The following is a 24,725-nucleotide window of genomic DNA, read 5'->3' on the forward strand; positions in this document are numbered from 1 at the left end:
TGACTACATTCAGTTATTCAAAAAACATCATTTTGCTCATTTTGTTCTCAGTAAGAATATTCACAACTGCTATAAATCTTGATTTCTCTATATGAGTTTACTCAGAAGTGAAATGTCCCCAGCATGCCTGAGAACCTTCAGAATAAAAAAATCTGCTTTGAAGTCCTAGTAATGATGCAATGGTGAGATGGGAATTTACTTGGCATTTCTATAAAGACCAGATCAAATATGACAATTCAGTACCACTAGCTGTTCTGTCCTCTTCTTCATTTTTATGTTAAGTCTGTAAAGTTCTGAGTCTTTTTTTCTTTTTTTTTTTTTTTAAGTGAATGGGAACATTTCTACTCAATTCAGGATATGCCATATCAGGCACTGTGACAATGAGAGGGGTAATGAGGGGACAGATAAGAATCAAAAACAACAACAACAGCAAATCTTCATTAAATCTTTCATGCCATGGTTTTACATCAACACAAAGATGAATTAGAGTGTGATTCAACTTTTGCCTAAGTGTTGTTCCTAAAATAATGCAAGAGAGGAGTTTAATCCACAAGGTAGATGAGATCACTCACTTCAAGCTGAATTACACACATTTTACTAATTCTGACTTCCAGTATTGAAAAGTTAGCTTCAAAAATGACAAATTGTTCTGTGAGCATTGCCAAAAGAGGTTCACTTTGTCATGGAAACAACACCGTTGAGTCCCTGTTCCCACCAAGCAATGATTCAACTGGTCAGACCAGGGCCAAGACTTGCAAAAAGCTCTGTTAAAAATAGAGGGGTTTGGGAAGGAGCTCTGACTATCTGGATATTTTTCCAGAACTGATTTGCATCACTGTTGGCCCCCACAACACTGGCTTGGCAGTCCAACAGGTTGTTGTCCCCAGAAATGTCTCAGGTTTGCAACTTGATTGCGTTTTTTGCCTTCCTGTGTAAATGTGAGAATCTATAAAATCAGTGGGTTTCGGGGAAGTTGTAAAAGATAGGCCTCAGAGACAGCAGAACTGTGATTAGAGCTAAGCAGTGGCCATAAGATTGGTCAGCAGAAAAATTTTGTAAGAAGTAGAAAAGTAAAGACAAATAGAACAATGGTCCGTGTATTAATGCTTGTCTAGAATATCTCCCTAAGCTGCAGAAAAGAATATCTAGTGAGATATTAAGAAGTTCTAAGCTGAATAATGGAGCTCTGTGCATTGTTATAAGTAGGTATTGTATTCAAAATAAGCAAGCATTGTTTTAACTGAAGGTACGTGTGCTTATAGTGATTGGATGGAACTACTGTCAATCTGCTTTTGCTTTGTGTGATTGGCCAAAAAACTTTTAAAGTGAGTTGTAACACTGAGTTCTTGGTCTGCTGCCTGGGATGTGAGCTGCTGGCAACTTCCCATTGTCATGACCATGGAATGAGACTGATGGTGGAAAATAAAACAGCTCAAGATGCATTCCACAGCAGTCCCATCCCATTCGTGATTTGTACATAAACCCCAGCCAGTGATATGCAAATGGCATCCAAACTCCTGTGATTTCAGAACCCTCCACACTGAGTGAAAGGGAAAAGCCATTGGGAGCCCCTTCAATCCCAGCCACAAATGTACAATCTGAATCAGAGCTTAGACACCACGCTTTAAATAAATTGTCCAGGGAAAAAAAATACCCACCAGCAGAACACACTGCCAAGAAAAGGCATTGATCCCTTTCCAAGTGGCTGATGGAATTTAAGGTCTGGGTACCTTCTGACACTCCTGGAGAGATGCACATCCCACTGCAGGTTAGGCAATAGCAGGAGCACAATCAACAACTCCCTTCTCTCAGTGAATGCCTTCTGCAGTGAATGCTGGACAAAAGAGGTGTTACACAACATGGGGTAAAACTGTTATGGAGTTTGCCTGAACTGGCTTTTTGTAGTATCATATAATTATGGGATGGCTTGGGTTGGAAAGGACATTAGAGATATTTTCCTGCCATGGGCAGGGACGCCTTACACTGTCCCAGGTTGCTCTATTCCCATCCAATCTGGCCTTGGGCACTGCCAGGGATCCAGGGGCAGCCACAGCTGCTCTGGGCACCCTGTGCCAGGGCCTGCCCACCCTCACAGGGAACAATTCCTTCCCAATATTCAATCTAAACCTACTCCCTTTTAGTTTGAAGCCATTTCCCTTTGTCCTGTCACCATATGTTCTTGGAAATAACCTCTCTATATCTTTTTGCAAGCTCCCTTATCTTGGAAATCAGCTGTAAATCCCCTCTGTGAGTGTTGTGAAGCATTCTCAGGATAGCTGAGGACTTCCATGGGAAGTGTCATCTTGGATTAAACCATCATATCCCTTTACCCTATCTCTAATAGCAGGGGATGCTTCTCAAAACCTTGTACTGGCAGGATGAACCACTCACTGGAAAAGTGATTAAAAATCCTGCTAGACATAATGTGCTTGAGATGAAACTAAGGGTTTAATAGCCCTTCTGATTGCTGATTTTATATTGCATAAAAACGGCTTTCTCCAGCAATTCCTGGGAATGTCCTCTCCAAAGATAAAATCCTGAAGTACAACTTGCAGTTTGGGTCTTTCCTTCATTCCTCAGAGGCCAACATCAGCCTGAAAAGCTGATAACCTCCTGCCAGCATTGCAATTCCCACTTATTTTTCAAATTGTGCAAAAGAAAGGGAATTTAGGTGTTCAAATCAGGGTCTCTACTCCCCTACCAAACTTTATGGGAAGATTCTCACCACTTTGAGAGCTTTTAGCATGGAGCAAGATTGGGTTGCATGGCCTCACTGCAGGATATCAGGGCTGCAGAACTTGCAAATATCAATGACAATCTCTTCCAAGGACATTTTCCAGCTCCTGACACATGCTGTGACACGGCAGAGCTGTTGGCAAGAGAACAGCCCAGTGTGGATCCAGGGTTTGGCCAAGTCTCTGTCACAGCAAGAGATTTCCTGGAGGGGGGTTACAGGCAAGTCATACATATGTAAATTGCTGGAATTTGTGATTGACAAAGGAGGAAAAATGATGGGTATTTTTTTCCTCTGTGGTCCTACTACTCCAGCCTCAGGTAACCATTTCAGATTTAGCACAGAAGCTCAGATTAATCAATTAGTAAAAATGACTGGAGTGGATGCTGGAGGGTGGGATCTATGTTTTTTAACACATTGTGCCTGGCTGTGAAGTGAGGATTTCTATCAGCATAAATCTGGGATGAGATGTTCAGAGTCAGCTGAACACCTGAAATGAGGGAGCTGAAATAGAAACACTTTAATTTCTGAGCAATCTGGGACACGCTGTTCATATAATCTGAGGAACTGCTGATCTGGAGGGGTAAACATGTAGGTGACAATAATGTTGATTTTTCAGCTCCCAGATTTTCTCTGTTAGATCAATCTGCTGTCATGGCAAAAATACTGGTTACTCTGAACCCTGAAATTGCCACATAAACTCTGAATAAGGGGTTCCATGTGATACTTAAGAAAGTCCTGAACCATTATTTTTACAGCTTTATTTACAGTATTTTCTGTCAGCAACAGCAACAGATGGAAAGGCATCTTCTCCTCTCCTATTTTCTCCAGAGGATTTTTAGGAAAAGCACACCTTTTTCACTCTTTAGGCAGCACTGGCAATACAGGAATGCCCCCTGTTTAAAGCAGAGTCTGTATCAGCTGCCAGACCAACCCAAAGTCAATAGGATGTAAAAGATAACCTAGAGCTTTACCTTCTCTTCCTGGTCCACAGATTTTATGTTGAAATCTTCAGTCTCTCCCACTCTTTGCCTTCAGCCAGGCATCCCTGTCTCTGGTGGCTTTCCCTGAAAGATGTCACCTATCATATGTGCCTTCCAGGGAGAACCATGGAAGGACAGGATAATTCATGTTGGAATGGACCTCCACAAGAATCCAGCTCAAGCTTCCACTGGAAGCAGGGGCAGCAATGGAATTGGTTAATTCCAATTAGCCAATATAGGGTTAATTGGGCTTTTTCCACCTGCGTTTTTGAAAACTCTGAAGAAGTTTTGAAGACTGCACAACTTTGGTGGAACTAACCCCAGTGCTCACTTATTCTCAGAGTAAAAAGGATTATCTCCAACATGAACCTCCCATGTTTTGGGTTACAGCAACATTCTGTTCTCCTGCCACACATCACGATGAGAGCCCTGGCTCTTTCCTCCTGATGCTCTCCTCATAAATACCCCAAGGCTTCTATAAGGATGACCCTTAATTTTCTCTCCTTCCACCTGGCAAAAAGTCAAATTTCCTCTCCTCACAGACACTCTCAGTGTCCCTCCTTTGAACTTGCTACAGTTGACTGAGGTATTTTATGTATAGAGGAGCCTAAAAATGGATGTAATATTCCTGAAGTAGTAGATTTAGATGAGATATTTGAAAGAAATTCTCTCCTATGAGGGTGGGGAGCCCCTGGCACAGGGTGCCCAGAGCAGCTGTGGCTGCCCCTGGATCCCTGGAAGTGTCCAAGGCCAGGCTGGATGCTTGGAGCAGCCTGGGACAGTGGAAGGTGTCCCTGCCATGGCAGGGGGTGGCACTGGATAATCTTTAAGGTCCCCTCTGACCCAAACCATTCTGTGATTCTGGGATGTACAAGTGATCCATCAAGTGCTGAGTAGATGGGGATAAACATTTCCTTGGATCTACTGCCTTTGCTCTTAATCCAGCCCAGGACACTGCTGGCCTTCTCTGCTTTCCTCAGGACCAAAATGTGCAGACTCAAGGCTCCCAAAATTTCTTGAATATTTTTTTCACACTGCAAAGAACTCTTGAGGACTTTCACTGAGGGAATCTGTGCTGACATCAGGGCTCTCTTACTGAGAAGCTTTCAGGAGCTCTGCAGCTGTCGTGCTGCTGGACGCCACGTTCATTTGCAAAGCAAGCTCTTGTCGTTACTTGTTATTATTTGCCCATTTATACTTCAGTACATTTAAACAAAACCCTGAAGAGAAAAGGTCCCCGACAGGAAATTTGTTTTGTAGAGGCTCCCAGCAAGTTCAGTGGAGCCCCATCTGAGTCACACTTGGAACAGGAACGCGTTGATGAACAGCTCCGGGAGGCTGCAGAAACACTTTCTGCACACACATACCCTGCCCAGGGGAGGAAGCTTTAATTAATCTGCTAATTAAATTAAAACTGTTTGCCCTCAGCTAGCACACACGTTGTTCCCTTTCTCTCCTCCCTGCAGGCAGCTCCAGTGAATGCCTCGTGCTGCAGCTCTTACTCCAATATTCCCCAGAGGGGCTCTGGGAATGGGGAGACCACTGGAGAAGGAAGGCAAAAAGCTCATTACAGCAGTGGTAATTGGGAGTGCTCAAGCTTATTCTCAAATTCCCTCCATCTCCTTTCAATGCTCAGAGACATGGGGTTGGGTATTGTGCTGAAGTGGAGGATGAAAAACAAATCACTTCACAACTGGAAAAACCCCAAAGGAATCAAATCTTTGTACAAAAGGTTGTGCTTAGTGTTGTCTTCTCAGCTAGCCTTTCTTTCTACTTCTTGTTTCTGGAAGGTTTCATCACTATTTTGCTGTAAAAACTCAAGGAGGGGAATAAAGTACATTTTTTTCTGAAAACTCAATGGAGTTTCAGAGCACCAGTGTGGAGTTCAGCTAAAGGGATCAGAAAGAAAAAGATGAAGCAGCTTTTCTGGTCACCCTGTGCCAGGGCCTCACCACCCTCATAGGAAAGAATTTCTTCCTAATATCCCATCTAACCCTGCCCTCTGTCAGCCTGAATCCATTTCCCCTTGTTCTATCACTACAAACCCCTGTCAAAAGTCTCTCTCCAGCTCTCTTAGAGGCCCCATGAGGTGGCATTCAAGTAATCCAGTTTAAGGGTAAGGAAAATTTTTGAGTTTTAAAAGGTGATGCAATCTCCTCCATTGGAAAAAATAAAGTTGAGCAAACAAACCAAACTGCACTGAAAAAAAAGCCAAACACACACATTCAAAACCCTAAAAGCAAAACAAACAAAGCGAAAACAAATAGAAAAAAAAAAATAAAACAGAAAAAATAAGGATGAAAAAAGTTGAGATATATTTACACACTCCTGCAGGATGACAAAAGATATTGCAAAAAGTGAATTTCCCACAAAACAGAAAATTCCAAATTCCATCCACTCTGGTCCCTCAGTCTGGGTTTATACCACAGAGAGTGTGACTAATGCCACTTTTATTAAGTGATCTAGCAAAGCAGAGTTACTGCTTTGAGGGTTGTCTGCCTATTGACAGACACCTTATCTCTGTTTTTAGGGCTGTCTGTGGGCTGTGCTGCTGAGGAGCATCAGGAAACACCTCTCACAGCCAGTTAATGCTTTGGACACTTGGTTTTGATCAATATTTATGACTCAAGTTATCAGGGTGAAAAAAAAGAGAGGAGGAGACTTGCAGTGTCAGTGTTTGTGTCCTGCTGGTAACAAAAATGGGATCCCAAGGTGAATCGAGTGGCTGCAGATCCAGCTCTGGTGGATCCCATCCCCATCTTCCTTCTTGGAAACTCTGATTTGTGCCTCATTCTTTCACCTTCAGCACCCCAGACTGTATGGGCCTCATTCCTCAAGTTTTAGCTTTTATGTTTTTCAGATTCTGTGCTGCTTTAGGGTGTGGGTCTGAGCTTCACATCAGGGCATGGTGAGCTCTCTGCACAGAGCAGGGAGACAAAACAATTCCTGCTCCAGCTGGGCACCAAGGACAAATGATCCAAATCTCAGCCCAAGAGCACAAACCCCGTGGGCTGGAGAGAGAAAAACAAGCAGGATGGGACTGCAGGGGCTGCAGCTGGGATTGGACACTGAACTGCAATGTGCACATGGAGCAGAGCTGAGCCCAGGGAGAGACCCCGGCAGCGCTCGTGCATTTTGGGGCCATTTGGGTTCATCCTGGGTGCAGCCCTGGCTGGGCTCTGGTGCTGCCCAAGGTGGATCCATGGAGGAGATCCTTTGAATCAATCCCTGCTTTATTCTTTAGCTCTGTCCAGCCTCTGTTCTAGGTCAGCCTGCACAAGGCATCAGGCCAGTGGAAGCAGTGGGCACAGGGCTGAGCACCAGCATTTGAGTATCTGGAAACAGCTCTTGAACAGAAACATTTCAATGCAATTCTCAGGAAACAAAACCTCTGATGGTGCACAGTGGCCTCCTGACGGTGAATAACCAAGCTCTGGGCAGATAAATCCCTGCCAGAGGAGTGATCAGTTCCACCAACACAATTCCCCCCACCGATGCAGCAGAAGGGATTTGGTATGTTTGTAACTCATTGTTGTTTAACCACATGCAGCATTTCTGTCTTGGGCATCTGTAAGCTTAAAAATGACAATTTGATGTCATTTAATGATGGTGTGGACACCACTGAGATTAGGAAGACACATTACCTGTTTTATAGTATTTAACTCATTAAATGTTTTAATGTCTCCATTAATGCTTATTAAAAAATAATGAGAGTTTTGGCCTTTGTCTTTAACCCTATAACCTATATTATAGTAATATTATTTATATTTTATATATATTATATTTTCAGAGCCTGAGAACATCCATCTCTGAGTTAGGATCATGCCTTGTGATCTGGATGCAGCACAAATGTGCCCCTCTCAAGGACATCCAGTGAACAGGTGATGAAAAATAACTTCGGACCTCAATTCCCCATCCCTGATGTTTCAAAGGAACAATAAAACCATAAAATTCTTTCAGAGATGCCATAAAAGAAAGATCCAGACTCACAGTCAGCAGGGACCTGTGCATTAGCCACAATGAAACCAAAATAAGAAGTAATTAATTACTGACATTTTCACAGGAGCTTGAGAGACAGGGAAACATAATTACACCCAGTTCCTTTCTTCAATCACAAGAGCTGAACTCCAGAACATCTCAGACAAGGTGTGGCAATTAGAGGGCTTTTCTTTTTACACATTATGAAAAATTCAGACACATCACCCTCAATTCCTTTTCTGAGATGTTGAGAGCAGCTGATATAGGAGGAGAGAAGAGATGGAAGGGCAAATGACCAAAAAAAAGCCACGTGAAACCTCTGGTCCACATCACAGCCTTGGCAAAACATCTAGAAATGTCTCCTATTAACAGCTGGAACCTTCCTATACCCTGGAAAATCTTCCCTGGTTGAAGTCAACCCTGAACACTCCTGGTTTTTATTTTTTCTTTTTTTTTTTTCACGTTGCTATGGGATGACATTGTCAATATTTGAGGTTTTGGAAGGATAACCTCCTGTGTAAAAATTGTACTAGCATGGAACAACATATTTGAGAGCAGTTCTTGCTGCAGGTGTGTTACACATCCAGCTCACTCTTTCTTTCCAAATTTTTTCCTATTTTTTTCCCTTTTCCTTAAATTTTATGAGTTAATATAATTATTTACTATTGCTGTATCAAGAATACACTGTATTACTCAAAATTCTTATGAACCATGGTGTAAAAATGCAACTTATTACTTAATCCTGCAAAAAGTGCATTTCCTATCCATGTGTGATTCCTTCTCTGAATGCTTTACTTCACATGGCATCAGGATAGGAGCATAAAAGGTGTGCAAAAATGAATTTATCACCCATGCACTGCTCATGAGGCCTCCTTAGAAAACCCTACACAACATTTCCTGAGCTGAACCTCTAGGAGGTTTAAAAAAGTTCAGAAATGTCGATTATATCAAAAAGTTCAGAAATGTTGACAAAATATTACAGAGTATTACAAAATAGCACTGCAGAATTACTAGAAACCAAACCAAACCAAATCCAGTGCCAGATTGCACACCCTCCCAAAAATCCTGATTTCACTCTTATATCACTGCGGGGTAGGGTTTGATTTAAGGAGGGACAACGTGCAGGGATTGAGATGGTCTGGTGTTCCCACCAGATCTCCCCCTTAAAGGGTGACTTCATTCCAAACAGACCAGCAGGGCTTGGCTGCCTTTCAGACCCCGACAGATAAGCCACAGGTCTCGCTGTCAGAGCCTTGTCATGACCCAGATTCTGCTCCAGCATCTTCTGCCTTTCGTGCCACACTGAAATCTCCTCAGAAAAGGGATATGTTACTAAATAACAGAATAACAGGATGGGTTTTGTTAACCTGGCAGCAAAAGTCCTCTTGTTCTCAACTGTTACAGCAGTTAATCTGTGTCGTGGGGACACAGATTGTCCCCACGACAATCTGTATTTCACTAGAAGAATAATGAAAAAATTTCAAAATTAATAATAATGAAAAATAAAAAGGGGTTTTTTTTAAAAATAAGTCAATGAAAAGACATTTCTGAAGTGTTGGCAGGTACAGGGACATTGTGGATGCAGAGCTGGTGGCACAGGGGCTTTGCCCAGGGTAGCAGAAGGCTCAGCTGTGCTGTTTGCAGCTGACTGCAATGCACAGCCTTTGAAAATCAGAACCTTTTGCATATTTAAACAAGAAACAATTTTTCCTTTTCAAGAAAGGGAAAAATAAATAGGGTTTGGAGCCAAAGTATAAATGGCTGCAGCTCTACATGACAGATAATAAGTGCTGGCTGATATGTTCAAGCATCTTTTCCCAAATTTAATTGCTAAAGGTGGAGAAGTGTCAATAATTTGGCACCCTGGAGAAAGAGGTGAGAGTTCTGCTGGGGTTTTTGTGCATGCCATATCAGTGGGGTCCCTGACTGTCGACTAAGAGACCCCAAACTTATGTGTTTGAGCTTGAAAATGCCAGATCCTACTTCATCTGTGACATGGAATTACAGAATATCCTCCCTCAGTTGGAAGGGACTGACAAGGACTGCTGAGTCCAGCCCTGCACAGGACACCCCAAAAATCCCACCAGGTGAGAGAATTGTCTAAAAATTCCTTGAGCTCTGCTGGGCTTGGTGCCACCACAACTTCTCTAAGAAACCTGTTCAAGTGCTTGGGAGGAAGAAACTGTTCCTGGTATCCAACCCCATCATAACCTCACTGATCCTGGTTCTGGAATCCTCAGCCACCCTTCATTCCCACATCCCTTGATGTGGCTTGACCTATTCCCCACCCCAGCAGCAGAAGCAAAATTTTGCTTCTTTCTCGGTGGTGGCTGCTGAGAGCCACACAAAAAATTGCAATCCAAGCTCAGAAAACCTCCCCTGCCAGGCAGGACAGCCCTGAGTTTGTACCTGTGTCCTGTTCTTAGTAAAGCAAAACCTCAGAAAAAGTTGTTGCTCAGTGTCTACTGGATTTCCCTAAGTAAATTCCTGCCCAGGACCTGAAGTGCCTAGAATTTCTCTGTTATTGACTTTAACAGCTTCCTCTTCACCTCCCTGCTCATATCCAGCTGCTAATTTCTCTTCTGCTGCTGAATTTCAGAAAGAAATTGCTGATGAGTTACAGAAAGAAAACTCAGCTTCACAATGTGGAATTTTACTTCTCAGGGAGTTCAGTCACAGGATGGGACAGCTGGGAATGTTTACCTGGAGAAGAGATGGATCCAGGGAGAGCTCAGAGCCCCTTCCAGGACCTAAAGGGGCTCCAGGAGAGCTGGAGAGGGACTGGGGACAAGGGATGGAGGACACAAGGGAATGATTTTAACCTGTCAGAGGGCAGGATTAGGTGGGATATTGGGAAGAAATTCTTCCCTGGCAGGGTGAGGAGGTCCTGGCCCAGGGTGCCCAGAGAAGCTGTGGCTGCCCCTGGATCCCTGGCAGTGCCCAAGGCCAGGTTGGACAGGGATTGGAGCACCCTGGGAGAGTGGAAGGTGTCCCTGCCCACGGCAGGGGTGGAATAGGATGGTTTAAGTTCTATTCCAACCCAAATCATTCCATAATTCTCTGACTTTCTGATAATTGTCCATCATAGAACCAGACACGTGCAATGGAATAAAGACATGCAGAGCACTTCTTCTCCACTTATTTCTGAATTTCAACGTGATAAAAAATAAACAAATAAATGAATAAATGAATATATATATATATATATATATATATATATATATATATATATATATATATATGTAGTTCCAAAGTCCCTGAAATTGAATTGTAATGTTAAATTGTGGTAATGTTCTACTTTATTCAAACTGAAGTTAATAGAAGGAAGAAGTTTCATTTTCCAGGAAGAATGACAGGATCAGAAATGGGAGCAGCTCTTTTGGCTGCTCTGATTTCCCTGCTCTCAGAAGAAAACATTAACACATGTAAATAGTCTCTGTGTAATCCATGCTGAAGAGAGAAACAGAGCAGGGTTTCCTCTGCCAGGAGAGCAAACTGCTGTCATACTTCAGCTAAACAAAGATTTGAAAGCAAAACTGGTGGAACCTCTTTTATATTGTCCCTCATGGATTATTCTGGGTGATTCCAATATGTTAACTCATTTATTTGATCCTCAAGGTTACTGTGTTCAGAATTTCTACATTACACCTTTGATAATAGGTAAATATTTCACATTTTCACACATGGAAAAAGAAATCACAAAACTCTGAATAATACAAACAATGCCCCAAAAGCAGTACTGAGAACAGAATTTTCTCTAGATTAATGTCATTCCTATCAAACATCCCTGTACACATCTATGTCAAACTCCTCTTTGTTATTCCTTGCAGTACATTAAATAGGATTTAATTCTTCCCAACTTTCAACAGCTATTTTACAATGGCTACTGCCAGCTTTGCAGCTGGTTGGTGTTTGGTTTTTTCCCCCAAATTTCCCCTTGCAGGCAGCACCATGTAGAGGGGAGCTGCCCTCAGTACACGATGAGCTGCCCCTAAAATACTGATTTTCATTCCCAAAGTATCATTTTGGATTTTGTTAACAGAGGTGTAGCAAAAAATCCAGGGATACAAAAGAGAAAAGAATTTTCATTTCTATCACTGGATTCCCTAAGTGAAATAGCTGCAGAATTCATGTTATAACCAGAAGGCAAAAACCAATGGAAAATAAACTTTATTATTATTTGTCCCCATCTTCTGCTTTAATTAACAGAAAAAAAAATCCTTTAATATTAAAATAGAATCAGCAAACAGGTGCATAAATAGAATAAATAAACTGCTGTGGAGAAGGAAAAAGTATCAATGCAAAAGTGAAGGCATTGCTTTGCAGCAACACCCAGAGTATCCCCAAGCTGCTCTGCCATTCATGGACATGGATTTTCGGGGGTTAGAATAATTAAGATACCAGGTCATATGCAAAGAAATGTGTGGAAAAAAGCAGAAAAATAGAGACATGTAATGAAATAATGACCTGAGATCATCAGAGCCAACAAATGACATTTTTAAGGGTTTGAGCTACAAAAGAGATGGAATACACAACCCAACATTCCCTTTAGTTTTTTTTTTTTCATTTCATTTCAGGATACTGAAGCTCAGAATGTCTGAAAGCCAAGAGTCAGACAGAGGTCCTTACCCCTGGACAAAAGGGCCTCACCACTGAAAAGGAAGAATTTCTTCCTAATCTCTCATTTAATCTCCTCTCTTTCAGTTTAAGGTCATCAACCCTTGTCCTAAGATGAGCTCCAGTCTGGACACTCTTCTGTCTAACAAGTTTATTGAGTTTTTTGTGAAATTTATCTTTCTGTAAGTAATCAAGAAAAAATCTCTGCCTAAAAACTCGCATTAAACTCTTAGAAAATTAATTTTTCTGCGAATGTGGTTCTTTTGTCAAATTCAGTTCAACTGACCCACAGCATTCGGGTTTGAAGGGTACATGGAGGACATGGAGGAACAGAAAAATCAATATATTTTCATATATGTTACTATATTAGTCTGCTGTCCTAAGGATTTAAATGCCCTTCAGCATTTTTCAAGACATTCCCACTGATGCCGTACAAAATTCCTGACTCTCCCAGAGATGCTCTGCAAATGAAGAGTTCCTGAGAATTCCTACAGCTACAGCCATTTGTGGATGGACAGTAAATTCATCATTTAGGGAGGCAAACCTTTTAAACTGAAAATACAGAGTGAGAGTCGATGGTTGTTTCAAATGAGATGCAGCTTGTTCACCTGGTGTTCCTCATTGAGTTCAGACCCAATAAACAACATATGATGGCCAAAAGGTTTATATCTGACATATTTATGTTGCTGGAAGAGGTGCTGAAATGGATTTGGATTGAAATTACGTGAGAATTTAATTGCTGTTGCAGAGCAAATCTGTTATTTCTTTTATGTTTTTTTAAATAATGGAGAAAATTATCATAACTGGCTAACAGAGACCTAATAACTAAAACCAGCTCAGCCAGAGGGCAGCAGGAAAAAGAACATTTTAAAATCTCTGAGGAAGTGAAAACTTGCTAGCCTTGAGCTTTAGCATATCTCTAATCCTATCCAATCTCCATTTTGCATTATCAGTTATCTTGCAAGCCTTTAGCAAACAAGAAAGCATCAAGTAAAGGTCTAAAAACCAGTTTTATGACAAATATCAAAAACGTTCAGATGTGGCTATCAGGGAAGAAAAAAATAAATTAAAATCTCTAGACTGCCTCTTCCCAAATGTGCAATTAGAAGTTGGTGAAATTATTGACATACTGTTGTAGAAGTCTTCAAACCCAAGCAAAGTCTGGATTTAAGCCTAAATAACTCCTCAAAAACACATTTTGGTCACAGATTTTGAGCTGGAGAGAGACTGTGGGGCAAAATCATTTGGAAAGAGGACAGCAGATAAAGTGTTTTCTTCTGTCTAAAGCTCGTAGAGAATTAATATTCCCTTAGAGAATTTTGCACTCCAAAGGGAGCCCACAGAGCAAGAAAGGAGCACTGCAGAAATGTGTTATTGGGAAGGGCAGGAACAGTAAAATCCTTTATAACTGAAATCATCCAGAGAAATCCAGATCTGGAGGGGGCTGGAGCAGTGGGGTCAGGCACTGAACATGCACAAAGGCTGGGAAACCTCAAACTCCCCAGCACAAATTAAATCTGCCTCAAAGATGTTCCTTGAGACCATTTTCCCTCAACATGTTGATTGGACTGATAGCCAAAAAATAAAAAAAAACCAAAAACACCCACAAAAGAACCATTAAAAAACCCAAATAAACAAACAACCCAAAAAAACCCAAAAACAAAAAAACACAAGCATCTAAGCATCTGGCATTTATTCCTTTTAAAAATATCTGAGGAGTGTTAAGAAGTGTTCATTTCCATATTGTTTCTTGTTTGAAGAAAATGAGTATTTAGAAATCTTAGATGCAAAAAGAAAGGGAGAAAAGTGGTTCAAATTGAGATTGGATTCTTTGAACTCTATTGGAAGTAGTAATTCTGTGAAAGTACTACAGAATATTTTTTAAATGTTGTTCTGTGGGGAAAATATTTCTCCTGTTTTGTTTAAAATAGATCTTCTTTGAGTTTGGGGTGTTTTTATGATGATTCTGAAGTATTTAATGGATGTATTTACAGTATTTTCTTTTACTCCAGACACAAAGATCCATTGGCATCTGCCCTTACTCATACAAGAACATACATTTAATATTGAATTTTAAAAATGTGTTCCAGGAACCATGAGTAGTAAACAGCATTTGTGATAACCTTACAAACCACCCTACCAAGATGAGTCACAAGATACGGAAACTTCATGACAATCAATTGGGCAAGGGTGAGTTACTGTCATCTATTCCTGATACACATAACATTTATTATACATGCCCAATAAAAATGAGATTTCTAAAAACTAAAGAGACCAAAGTTTAGTCTAAAGTAGTTGTTTTTTTTTTTAGGGCCCTGCAGTAAAGAGAGAATTAAGGGGATTTTAGGATGGGTTATACCAATGTCAAGAGGTGCCTAAAACCAAGTACAGAAGAACACTAGATATAGAAGAAACAAAATTATATATAAATATAGATAAATATCTTCATCTGAGGCCCTGGCAGAGGTTGGCCAGAGAAGCTGGGGCTGCCCCTGGATCCTTGGAAGTGCCAAAGGCCAGGCTGGACAGGGCTTGGAGCAGCTTGGGATGGTGGAAGGTGTCCCTGCCATGGCAGGAGTGGCACTGGATGGGCTTTAAGGTCCCTTCCATACCAAACCATTCTGGAATTCTCTGATTCTAATCCAGATATCCAGCATTTAGAGGGCTAATTACTGCTCTAAGTGAATTTCCTGACTTATTTAGGTGCAGATCTCAGCTCTAACACACACAGAGGGAAGTTCAGAGGCAGCTCTGATTCATTCATGGTGTCCTTTTAGCCAAAACTGCATTATATGGCATGGAAGAAAAAGATCACAGAGATCATCAGATTTTGGTACAGATGGGATCCACAGCTCCAAAATCTGCACTTCCACGTGGGGAAAATAAACCTGAGAGAAACACAACTTTGTTGTCAGGAGCAGAAGTTTCCCTGGAGCGAGCTACTCACCCCTTGCCCAGGGGAGCCCAGAAGGGTTTGTGGGGCTGGGTTCTGTGGCCCTGGGGACTGCAGTGACAGCAGCACGAGGGCTTTAGGGCTGCCACTGCTTTCTAGGGGGCCTTTTAAGCCTAAGAGGTTAAAAAGCCAGGTTGTTATTGCTTTGGAAAAGAAGCCCTGGAAGCCCCCTGAAGCCTGGCAAACTCTGCTTTCCCAGCCCCACAGCTGGGCTCAGCTGATCTTTGGGAGTTTGGTCTGCAGAGTTTGTGGGGTGGGAGCCACTGACCCCATGTGCTCCCCCAGGAAGGATTCCAGCATCATTCCCTGAGTCCCTGCCACAGGACCCACACTCACTCTGAGAAGCAGCAGGGTTTATTCCACAGATTGGGAAAAAAAATCTTTATTGCAAGCCCTGGTGAGAGGGGCAGGAGGGAATACAAGAGGCAAATCCCTAACAGAGGAATAGTGCTGTAAACGTGATTTTTTTCATATTTTTGTCCTCTCTTCCTGCTCTTTTGCTTCCATTTCCCCCTCCTCTTGATGCAGCTTCAGTTCTGCATCACAGCTCTCTCCTCGAGCTGCCTGCACTGGAAACCCTCCTGGGCTGCTGAGTCAGTAAACCCAAGGAATTGCAGGCAACACTCTTGAAGTCTAGAGACTTGAAAACTGTCCCTCCAGGAGCTGGGTATTAACAGCTGAGCAACACAAAAAATCACTGATTCTGATTTTACTTCTTTTTTAACAGCCTCCTTTTTAAAGAACTCTTTCTAATGCCCAGTTTGTTATTTGACTGCTCATCCAACCCTCCTGCAAGCTCATGAATGCAAAACCAGCAGGGAAAAAAAATCACATTAATTAATGCCTTTATATCAGTGCTGTCATCATTTTATTTGCCTCTCACAGAAATTATTGCTGCTTCCAGAGGGCAATAAAAGGAACATTTTAATATATAAAATAGGGCAACTATTTTTTACTTTGTTACCTGCTGCTTTGCATTTCTAAGACTGAGATATCTTGTTTGTCTAAACAAAAGTTGTGGTAGATGCCCGTGTTTTTCCACAGTGTTGTGAACCACATTTTAGTAGAATATGTGTATTTTTAGATTTTTTTTTTCTCACCCTATCATTCATCTTTTTGTGCAAATCAGCTTAAAAATATTAAAAATCTTCAAGACCAGGCTGGACAGGGCTCTGAAAATCTTGGTCTAGTGGGAGGTATCCCTGCCCAGGACACCTGACATTACCTAAGGTCCCTTCCAACAGAAACCATCCTATGAAAAACATTTTAACATTTTAACCAGGTGTCTTTCTTTAGCTTCTGCAATAATCCTGACTGGCACCTGAGGTGTCCAGGTGAGGTTACAAGTGCCAGTGCACAGACACAGCACCAACACAATATCCAGGGCTCCCACCACCTTCAGGAGTGTAAAAATACTGGGTTTTCTCAGAAAAAAAATTCACAGAAACTTAAAAATATGGCAGGAGGAAATCCCACTCCCACTCTGGTACTCCCTTTAAGTTCCTATCCCACCTAACTGACAAGGTAACAACCATCTGGGACTTGAAATCCTAATTTTTGGGCCTCTGGAATGTCCTAGAAGTTGGTTGGTACCAAGGCCCCTGTGGTTTTGCCATACTGATTTTCTAAGATGATTTTTGTGACACCAGAATTCTGAACCAGTTCTTTGAAACTGTTTTACCAAGTATTACACATCCAAAGACTTTGTTTTTCTATTTTAAACAAGACTTTTAAGAGGTTGCTATTTTCTCCAGATTGCCCCCAGGACCAGCTCCTCCTATTAAAATGGAAAAGCTCCAGCAGCATTAATGCCTTGGTTAGCTGAGTCTTTATCTCCTAAGGAGAACATTCCCAGCAGTCCCCAGGCTGTGTTTGTATATAAAATATTTATATTTTCATTACATAAATAACAGGGAAGTCGCAAGCAACTGTGCAGTGTGTTGGAGAAACCTGCAGTCCTACAGAGAGCTTGACTTCCCTAACAGGGTTATGAGATGATACAAATCACCAGGCAGGTAAACTCATTAAAAGCTCTCTCATTAAGCCCTGGAATGGAAAAAAATGCTTTGCTTAAAGAGCAGGATCAATCCAAACTTTTATGTCTGTGCCTGAGGAGCCTCACATTTTGGGCTGTGCTTAAAAACGTTGCAGGCTGGGAGAGAAACTTGTAGAAGATTGTGTCTGAATGCACTGTTCTTCATCTTTTAAAAATAACAGAGGCTGGAAGGTGGATGATTCTATTTGAAGGTAGCCTGGCACTGGGAGTGACAGCCAGGGATGAATAATGGGGGACACAGAGAGTTCCCTGCTCTGCAGCCCATACACACTCCGAGAAGGCTGAGAAATATTCCCCCCTGCAGCAAACAGGGGCTGAGCAAACACTTCAGTTTCTCTCCTCAGCTCTTCATGAATTACTTAACTCTCATCAGATCCAGGTTTCATCCTCTGCTCTGCGAGGTGCTGCCTGCACATCCAGATCTGTGTCTGCCCACCTGACTCTCACTCAGAGATCACACTCCAATGTTGTTACACAAGAGGCATCACTGACACCTTCCCTTTCCCACATTTCTCTCTTTTTTTTTTAAAGGAGAACATTCTTCCCAGCTGATCAAACATTACATGATTATTCTACCACTGGAAACATTTAATTAAATACGTACCCACAAGAAATCCCAAGTATTAGGTGAAGAAATACATCAGACGGAATTATTCTGGACAGTTAGAACACCTGCATTGCAGTTACATTTAAAATTCAGTTCATACACCAAGCCAACTTTGTGAGTCATGAAACTCATTGTTTCTCAAGTACATTTGGAACCAGACAAAGGAATGAAGGTTCAGGATCCTTTCTTCGCCATAATTTTATGATTACTTTTGTTAATATTTTCCAATTGTAAAAAAACCAAACCAACACATAGCCCAGTGTTATCACAGATGAATGGAAAGCAAAGTCAATCAAAATGCCAGTCAGAAAAATCAAAATGCCAAAGAAAAGACATTATGGAATCCTAGAAAGGTTTGGGTTGGAAGGGACCTCAAAGATCATCCTGTTCCAACCCCCCTGCCATGGACAGGGACTCCTCCCATTATCCCAGGCTGTTCAGAGTTTCATCCAAAGCAAAGAATGGAAATTACTGGGAAGAGCTGAGCCAGAAGTCATCAGTTAAAACCAGCTAAAATAGCAACATGGGTATTTAAATCTAGGAAAGCACTTAAAATGGCAGAAAAAAAAAGTAAACTCAAGAATTCCTCTAAAAGCCTTGCAGGGATCATGGTGCCTTCAGTCCCGAGGGGTTCCGAGGTTAGGTTAATGCAGAGCAGCCTGTAAAACACAGGAAAAACTGAACCACCCTTGACTCTGACAGTTAGAACTGGTTCAAAATGCTCATTTTAAATTATTTCTTAGCATATTATATTTTTGTTGTCTGGCTGGAGCCTATACTTGAAGCCACCTGGAATTTCCCATTCATACTTGGTTCTCTTTTTGTCTTTTCTTGGTTTGTTTATGGATGTGGACATCAGTTTGGGGCTTTTGTGGGTAAAATGGGTCTGACCAGATGTGCTTGGAGGAAAGCAGTATATAAACAGTTTTTTCCAGGAACACTGTGGAGTCTAAGATGACTTTCAATTACTCTTAAATATTTTAAAAGTCACATCCACTCCCTTGGTAGAAAATTGGAAAATCTGCATGAGAGGAAAGTGCCAATTTGAGGTCACCAGCACAGCACTTTACAGATGGTTCACAGGGAAAGGGTCTGCCCCAGTGGAGAGAAATGTGTTACCACAAGAACTGCAAAAGGATGACAGCAAGGGAAGAAACATAAATCACATTATATCATTCCTGAAATCTGGTCTGTGAAAAGAAACGTAGGGATTTAATGTGAAATGAATACTTACACACAAATTATTGTATCATCTCTGTGGTGGGCTCTGTGTGTGCAAACACACAAATTCATGTGTATTAAATTGGTAACTTTATGTCTGGATTCCTGCAAAAGACTGCAGTAAAACCTTATAATCATAAAGAAGATCACAAACTTCACAGAAGCAGCAAAAAAAAAATCAGACTTTTTTCTTATTAGCTCTGGTTTGCTATTTGGTATTTCATTAAGAACTGTTCTTTCCACAAGCTGGAGCTGATCACTAATTATCCAGCTCAGCAACCACAGTTATGTCCTGAAACGTGAGCAACTGGGAATTTGCTGTCCTTCTCCATCTGCCAGGAAGGTCACCCATCTGAGAGCTCAAGAGATTTGTTCATTTATTTCCCTTAATTAAAAACTGTTCACCTCTAAATAACAAGACACCTTTCAAGGGTCTCGAGCTGAGCACCAAAAATCTTGAAATAATGAAGGCTGTTGGTCATTTAGCAGAAATGTCTTTTGTCTTATGATAATTTAATTATTTTGGTTGCAGCCTGAAAAATATGCTTGCATGGCCAGGAATTCAGCTTTCCAGTTTCTCCCAGGGCAGGATCCATGTCATCAACACTTCTATGTCCAAAACACCAGCATCTGAATTTGAGCTGAACTCCTTTTATAGTCAGGAATCTCACATGAACATCAGTACCTAAATCAGGTTAAATTTGGGCTTTTCCCCCTCCCCATTAGCTCAGAGCAAGTTTTCATTAGTAATTTTAGAGAAGTATTGTAAAAATTAAACATACTCCGTTTTCAATAATTAATCATTTCTACCTGAGCAGGAAGTCTAAGGAAGAGTCACAGGAGCCATAGCCATGCTCTAGATTCCAAGGCCATGTATTTGTATGTAAAGGATTGTATTATTTGGATGAACACAAGTATGGTACCAGTTCCAACCCAATTCTACAGAATTTAGCTGAATTATGCCACATTTCAGAGGTGCAGTGAAATGGACTCTAAATAAGAGCCAAAAGGAAAGAAAATATATTTTTGTGTGCCAAAGTAAAAACAACTTCTCTGTGCTTCCTGCTATGCACTGTAGAAGACAGGCCACGTAATTGATACACAAGAGCAAAAAACTCTGCAAAACCTGCTAAAAGATGCTGTGGTCACACCACCATCACAATAAACAGCTGCTATTTAAAAGTAAAACCAACTAAATGTCATGAATTCTTTCGAATACGGATTATTAAAGTGCACTAATGTGAAAATATCTGTGTATTAAGCAAGTGTAAAGCATTTGCATGGAAGTTGCAGAAGGCTCTTTAGGGGAATGAACTGGAGGATTGAAATCCTGGTGCAGTTTTTCACTGAACCCCGTGAGCAAAGTTCCTGGAGAAGAGCTGAAAAGCACATTTGTGAGCAACAGTTTAACACAGAATTTTGCTGAATGCCACAAGAGGTTATTGCAGGGCTTGTGTGTGACTCCTCACAGCTACAAAGGGAAATAAAAAAAATCTTTTTTCAGTGTTTTTGTGGCTGTTATGTGAGGAGAGGTGCAAACACTGTGTGTGGGGACAATGGAGAGGGAGAGTTACAATCCCCAAACACATTTACACAGAGTTATTAATGGAAGAGAACATTGTAAGTAAAGTAAGTAAAGTAAAGTAAAGTAAAGTAAAGTAAAGTAAAGTAAAGTAAAGTAAAGTAAAGTAACGTAAAGTAAATAAAGTAAATGAAGTAAAGATTTGTGGGGAAAATTAATCCCTGTCATCTTCGTCAAGAGTTGAATATCTTCAGAAAGATGATGGATGACTTGAAGTGCCTTTAGTATCTTTAGAGGCCCATTTGTATTGTTTCTTAAAATTGCTCCTCTGAAAATGGAGGCCTCCAAAAGCACTGCCTGGAATATCTCAAGGTTTAGGTTTCATTGGGGGTGATGAAGGGAATCTTTAATTTTATCCCTCTGTCTGGAAAAAAAATATTTTTAAACCAATGGATTTGAAACAGAAGACACACTGTGGCTTTTTTTTTGTTTTTCTATTTATGACTTGATTTTATTTTGAATCTTGGTTAAAAACAGTGAACAAATGCCCTCAAGGGATGGACTTGCCCTTCTCGGGATGAGCAACGATCACAGTCCTAATTCATTAACAAAGGAGGCTGGAAAAGTCTCAACCCAAACTACGAGACCACCCAGAAAAATCCAGAATCAGTGTCAGCAGTAGATCCTTCCCTCTTGGCAAGTGCTTGCCTGGAGAACATGTATTTATATCAGAACAATGCAAATAAAATCATTTTTCCTTACCACAGGGAGCAATACGAGGCTGAAGAAGCAGACCTTCCAGTTGATGGCCATCTTCTCCTCTAATTTTGGACAAGTTTTGCTCATTAACAGTGAGATTAGAGCTGAAGCACAGGCTTTGCTGATATTTTGAGGTCTTCACATCAAGATCTCTGCAACAAGAGGAAAATTACTATAAATATGTAAATCATGGAGAGAATGAAAAATAAATGGACAGAAAACAGACAACCCAACACTTGAACAGCAACTGGCACTTGTTATTTTGCAGGTTTTAAAGGTGGTCTTGGATATTTAATTTAAAGGCAAAGGACTTTGTGTGATCAGTAACTTGTGTCAAAGAAATGCTGGAACAGGTACTGCAGCTGCAAACACCTGAATTGTACCCAGGGGAGGAGGAAGGGTGGATTATTTTGAACAAGAAAAAAGATCTTTCTGCTTCATCTCTGAAGCTGTGGTTCACACTTCATGATTTTCAGTAGTGTCTAAAAAGCTAAACTGTCTGGGGGCTTTTTAGGGGTCTGGTTCCCTATATAGTTTGTCCAGATAACAAAATCCATTCCCAGACTTGTTAGTAACCTTTTAATAGGCTTGTTAATAACCTGTTAATAGGCTTGTTAATAACCTTTCTGAGAACTTGGCAGGAGGGGGTCAAAAGAAGGAATTGTAATCTCAGGCTAAGGATTCATCCAGGACACAATCAGGAGTGATTTATATGAACAACAATGTCATCCATATCTGTGACTTCCATTGCTTGGCCTCTGCCCCGAAAGAATTGAGGACTGGGGGGAATGTGCTTTAAGATTTGGATTTATTTCTCATTATCCTACTTTGATTTGTAAAGGAATGAATTGTAAAAGGACTTTTAGAACCAAAGGACACTCAAGTTTTATAGTGACTGCAACACACTGCCAGGATATCAGCATCTAGAAAGGAGAGAGTTTTTCAATCAAAAAATAAAAGAGAAAAATTAATCTCTCTCTCGAAATTTTGGGAGAACAATGATTCATGAAATTCACTCTAAACTGATCTGTTTTCTTCTATCCTCACTTGATCAGTCGCTCACACTCTGTTCTGGCACTGAATTTAATTACTTAACTGCACTTCTGATGGTTTATCAAATAATGAGCAATTGATAAGATCTCAGCTGAGGAGGACAGCAAACATCCCTGGTGACATTCAGCCGTGAGGACTTGGAATTCCATTAACAGCAGCAAGACAAAACCAGACAGATGCATTAGCAGCCCTTGGATTTGAAATTATTTCCTGATCATTTGCACTCCTGTGCAGAGTCCAGAAAAGCCAGAGAGGGGTGTGGAGGTTGGATTCTGTCCTTTCATTCTGTCACTGGATCATCGGGAAATGATCAAAATGCAGTGGAAGGGTGGGAGATGCCTGGACTCATACAGATTCCCTGGGGGAAAAGGGGTGACCTTTAGAACACTCTTTCTACTTTAACCTGGCAATCCCTAGTTTTGGAAAGTGGAGGGTGGCTGTTTTCTGTCTTGTCTGAGTTTCAAAGCAGCTTCTAGAGAGACAACAAGAACATCTGCAAACCATTTCATGGCTTTTCACTCACATATTGCGGGGAAAATAAAGGAATCTACTTCATTTTTTGCCTTCAAGGTAGTCATGGAAACCTGCACCAAATACTGGGCTGAGGCCTTCGTGTCATCCAGGGAGACTGGAGTGTTTATCAGGGAATAACAGCTACCAGAACTTCTGCCCTGGACCTGCAGCAGAACCTTTTATACTGTTGAGCTGTTCCTCTCATGTATGTTATACATACATTCAGAGTCTACCTATTACTAATTAAGTGCTACTTATCTCTATTATCAATTAAAGGGTAGTTATCTCTATCACCAATTAAAGCCCAGCTACCTCCCAAATAACTACTACCAGCATGTTATGCTAGAAAAATAAACTTTTTAAAAATATATAGGTAATGCTGATAAGCATTGCCATTCAGTATTGCGAAAAAGAAATAATGATATCAATATTGGATTTGGAAGGGAAGCTTGAATGATTATATTTTCTTCTGATGTCACTGGTTGATAAATCCTGTAATTTCATTACTGATGCCTCATGTTGTTGTTTCATCTGCATCTGCCACTGTAATTAAAATTAGTGAAGTCAAAAAAGCCAATAACAGAGGGGTTGCACCTTTCAATTATGGATAAACAGCTCCTCAAAATAATCTTCAGTTATCTCTGGTGAAACAGAAGGGCTGTAGAAGTGTCTGAGACTGAAAATCAGCTGATTGTTGCTAAAACAGGATAGGTTTCAGGGGTTTATTTCAAGCATGGCTGATATACAGGAAGAAGAAAAAAGAAAAGAACATTGTTCTGGTCACCTAGTGGCTTGAGAAAATAATTCATCCCCTCTGAAGGTGAATTTGTCCACTGGAAACACTTTCAGTGCCAGAGCAGATTCTTTATGAAAGCATCTGAGCTGCTTCAAGGGCAGGCTGGTAAAGCTCTGGCAAAACGTGTTCTGCTGCAAGCCCCCACTTCCTTCTCCATCTAAAAAGGTCTCTGGGGGCTGGTGAGGACAATTCCTCTACGAGAGGCCCACGAGTGCCAAGTGCACAATCTGATGTCACCAACGAACAAAACCACACAGTGAGATCTTCCTAGGTGCAATGGGACTACTCCCAGGGAGGCATAAAAAGGTAATAGACCACTGCTCCAAAGGATAAAAAGCCCCCATGTTAAATATGGGTGAAATTGTTATACAGCATCACAGAGTGCGCCCACTGGATGAATGAAGTTGAGGAATTTTTTTGATGAATGAAAGAGGATTTTTTGTGGCTTTCCAAGGCAGTTACAAGCTCTTAATGAGATCTCACCCAAAAGAAACCACCTGATCTGCTGGGCTCCTTGCTGTGGTCCTCTGGGATGTGTGCCAGTGGTTTGAAAGGAAACCAACACATTTCAGAGCTGACCCACAATGGTTCAGACCAGTGATGATCAAATGGGAATTCATCACTTAATTTATCTCATTTCAGTGTCCAGGCAGGGCCTCCCACCACATCCCCTTCCTGCCCCATGACCAAGCTCCTGCCCAGGTGAGGAAATCTGAAAACTTCTGACAGCATGCAGGAGAAACTGAGGTTTTGCAGACTGAATACATTTCAGAAAAGTCAACCACCCCATGCACAGTTCCTCCAGTGCTTCTTAGAGACACGAAGAACATTTCCCTATGAAGAATAAAAGTGGAGAATTACTGGGTGCAAAATATATGAACAGATAATTAAAATGAAATCCTAGAATGGCTGGGGGTTGGAAGGAACCTTAAT

At 41.2% G+C, this 24,725-nt stretch overlaps 1 protein-coding gene across 13 annotated transcripts in view; it reads right to left on the reverse strand.

The window, feature by feature from the left end:
• ADCYAP1R1 (ADCYAP receptor type I) overlaps positions 1-24,725 on the reverse strand; it is a 152,707-nt gene that overhangs the window by 99,075 nt on the left and 28,907 nt on the right. For all 13 annotated transcript variants that reach the window (XM_064419921.1, XM_064420391.1, XM_064420321.1 and 10 more), the window contains one exon: positions 21,434-21,582. In XM_064419921.1, coding sequence (XP_064275991.1) covers positions 21,434-21,517 — 84 coding nt within the window. In that variant the 5' untranslated portion in view covers positions 21,518-21,582. The remainder of the gene's footprint in view (positions 1-21,433; positions 21,583-24,725) is intronic.

Source organism: Passer domesticus, chromosome 1, assembly GCF_036417665.1.
Source record: "Passer domesticus isolate bPasDom1 chromosome 1, bPasDom1.hap1, whole genome shotgun sequence".
Taxonomy (NCBI): domain Eukaryota; kingdom Metazoa; phylum Chordata; class Aves; order Passeriformes; family Passeridae; genus Passer; species Passer domesticus.